A 3,176-nucleotide genomic window follows, 5' to 3' on the forward strand; every position below is an offset into this window, starting at 1 on the left:
AAAAAAAAAAAAAAAAAAAAAAAAAAAAAAAAAAAAAAAAAAAAAAAAAAAAGCACAAAGCAGTTTCTCTCTTTACCCAAATCCACTTAAAATTAGGACAAATACAATGAAAACTGGAAGGGGCAAAGAACTTGGACTCTGGAGTCACACAGACTTGGGTTCAGTTTCAGCTCAGCTACTTACTAACAAGACTTTTGAACTAAGGCAGATCATCTAAGCCCTCTAAGCTCCTCATCTGTAAAACAGAAATAACACCTACCCCTCAGGTTAGATATGAAGGAGTTCAAAACCAGCCTGGCCATCATGTTGAAACCACGTCGCTACTAAAAAGTGGAGTGAAGTGCCTGGCTTAATCATGATGATTTTCATTGTTATTTTAAATATTTGTTTATTTACTTTTATACTTTTTTTATTTTTTGAGAAAGCATCTCACTCTATCACCCAGGCTGGAGTATAGTGGCACAATCTTGGCTCAGTGCAGCCTTGACCTCCAAGACTCAGGTGATCCTCCCACCTCAGTCTCCTAAGTAGCCAGGAGTATAGGCACTCACCACCACTCCTGGCTATTTTTTATATTTTTAGTAGAGATGGGGTTTTACCATATTGCCGAGGCTGGTCTCAAATTCCTGGCCTCCCAGGAATCCTCAAGTGGCCTCCCAAAGTGCTGGGATTACAGGTGTGAGTCACTGCGCCCAGCCTATATTTTTATTTTTTAAAGATACAAATTGGGCTGGGGGCTGTGGCTCATGCCTGTAATCCTAGTGCTTTAAGAGGGAGACGTGGGAGGATCTCATGAACACAGGAGTTCAAGACCAGCCTGAGTAGTAAAGTGAGACCTTGTCTCTATAAAACAATAAATTTTTTTTTTTAATTAGTCAGGCGCGGTGGTAGTGGGCATATGTAGTCTCAGTTACACAGGAGGCTGAGGTGGGAGGATCGCTTGAGCCAGGGAGAGCCATGATTGCACCACTGCAGTCTGGCCTGGGCAACACAACAAGACTCTGTCTCTAAAAACAAACAGGCTGGGTGCAGTGGCTCATGCCTGTAATCCCAGCACTTTGGGAGACAGAGGCAGGAAGATCACGAGATCACGAGTTCGAGACCAACCTGATCAACATGGTGAAACCTCATTTCTACTAAAAATACAAAAATTAGCTGGGAGTGGTGGCAGGTACCTGTAACTCCAGCTACTTGGGAGGCTGAGGCAGGAGAATCATTTGAACCCGGGGAGGTGGAGGTTGCAGTGAGCCGAGATCATGCCATTGTATTCCAGCCTGGGTGACAGAGTGAGGAGAGACTCCGTCTCAAAACAAACAGGCCAGGAATGGTGGCTCATGCCTGTAATCCTAGCACTTTGGGAGGCCAAGGCAGGTGGATCACTTGAGGTCAGGAGTTTGAAACCAGCCAGGCCAACATGGTGAAACCCTGTCTCTACTAAAAATACAAAAAAAGTAATTAGCCAGGCATGGTGGTAGGCGCCTATGATTTCAGCTACTCTGGAGGCTGAAGCAGGAGAATTGCTTGAACCCGGGAAGTGGAGGCTGCAGTGAGCCAAGATCATGCCACTGCACTCCAGCCCTGGTGACAGAGAGAGACAGACTCCGTCTCAAACAAAACTAAACAAAACAAAAATAATAATACGTGAGTTGAGAATCATCGGCACGCCCGCCTCTGGGTATAAGCTGCTAGCTCACCCGGACATACCTGAATGCCCCTCTCCCACCGCCCGGTGTATTCTTGGTTGGCAGTCAGCCACCTCATCCTACCCTCCCCGTGGCGCACGTTGTCTTCCCACTGGCCTTCGTATATATTTCCAGATTTATAACTAGGATGAATGAAACCAAAGAAAAGCAATCAGTTGCTGCCTACATGACATTCACCTTTAAGACTTTCTTTTAAACATTCCCCTTGAACTCCTTTGAAGAAATCCAACCCTTGCACCTATACAATCTTCTCAGTATTTAAATTCAGGCCAGGCATGGTGGCTCATGCCTGTAATCCCAACACTTTGGGAGGCCGAAAAGGGTGGATCACCTGAAGTCAGGAGTTTGCGACTAGCCTGACCAACATGGAGAAACCCCATCTCTACTAAAAATACAAAATTAGCTGGGTGTTGTGGCATGTGCCTGTAATCCAAGCCACTCGGGAGGCTGTGGCAGGACAATTATTTGAACCCAGGAGGTGGACTCGGGAGGCTGAGGCAGGACAATCACTTGAACCCAGGATGCGGATGTTGTGGTGAGCCGAGATCGCGCCACTGCACTCCAGCCTGGGTAACAAAAGCGAAACTCCGTCTCAAAAAAAAAAAAAGGAAAGAAAGAAAAGAAAATTAGCAGGGTTAATGAGGAACATTATGTGATGATCAAAAGAGCCCATGCACCAATATATAATATTCCTAAATGTGTATGCACCTAACAGCAAAGCTTCAAATAGATGAAGCAAAAACTGATACATCTAGAAGTAGAAATAGACAAATCTGCAATTATACTTGGACATTTCCATTGCTTTACATAATTTCAATGGCTTTACATAATTATTTAAAATGTGATCTTCCCAGGTCTATACTCACCATGCCGTGTTTCTTATTGAAAACCCATTCTCCATCATACATAGCTCCACTGGCATAATAAAATTTGCCATGTCCATGACGATATCCATTCACAAACTCTCCTATGTATTCGTTTCTCAAAGGATACTGGGAATTGGGGATTCTCTTTAGAAACCACGTGTGTGTTCCAAAGCCATTCTGAAAAGAAAGCAAACTGCCATCAGAAATGAACAAAGCAGGCTGGGCGCGGTGGCTCACTCCTGTAATTCCAGCATTTTGAGAAGTCAAGGTGGTGGGTGGATCACCTGAAGTCAGGAGTTCGAGACCAGCCTAACCAACATGGTGAAACCCCGTCTCGACTAAACATACAAAAATTAGCTGGGTGTGGTGGCGCATGCCTGTAATCCCAGCTAATTTTTGTATTTAAAAAATACAAAATGCTAAGGCAGAAGAATCGCTTGAACCCAGGAAGCAGAGGTTGCAGTGAGCCGAGACTGTGCCATTGCACTCCAGCCTGGGCAACAAGAGCAAAACTCCAAAAAAAAAAAAAAAAAAAAAAAAAAAAAAAAAAAAAAAAAAAAAAAAAAAAAAAAAAAAAAAAAAAAAAAAAAAAAAAAAAAAAAAAAAA

The 3,176-nt window shown here is 43.5% G+C and overlaps 1 protein-coding gene across 1 annotated transcript in view; it reads right to left on the minus strand.

Annotated features, from left to right (window-relative positions):
* RSPH10B (radial spoke head 10 homolog B) overlaps nt 1-3,176 on the minus strand; it is a 43,459-nt gene that overhangs the window by 24,973 nt on the left and 15,310 nt on the right. Inside the window, 1 exon segment of the mRNA XM_037740398.1 lies at nt 2,570-2,907. Within this exon segment, the coding sequence (XP_037596326.1) occupies nt 2,570-2,907 (338 nt within the window).

The sequence above is a fragment of the Cebus imitator genome, unplaced genomic scaffold (genome assembly GCF_001604975.1).
Source record: "Cebus imitator isolate Cc_AM_T3 unplaced genomic scaffold, Cebus_imitator-1.0 Scaffold82, whole genome shotgun sequence".
Taxonomy (NCBI): Eukaryota; Metazoa; Chordata; class Mammalia; order Primates; family Cebidae; genus Cebus; species Cebus imitator.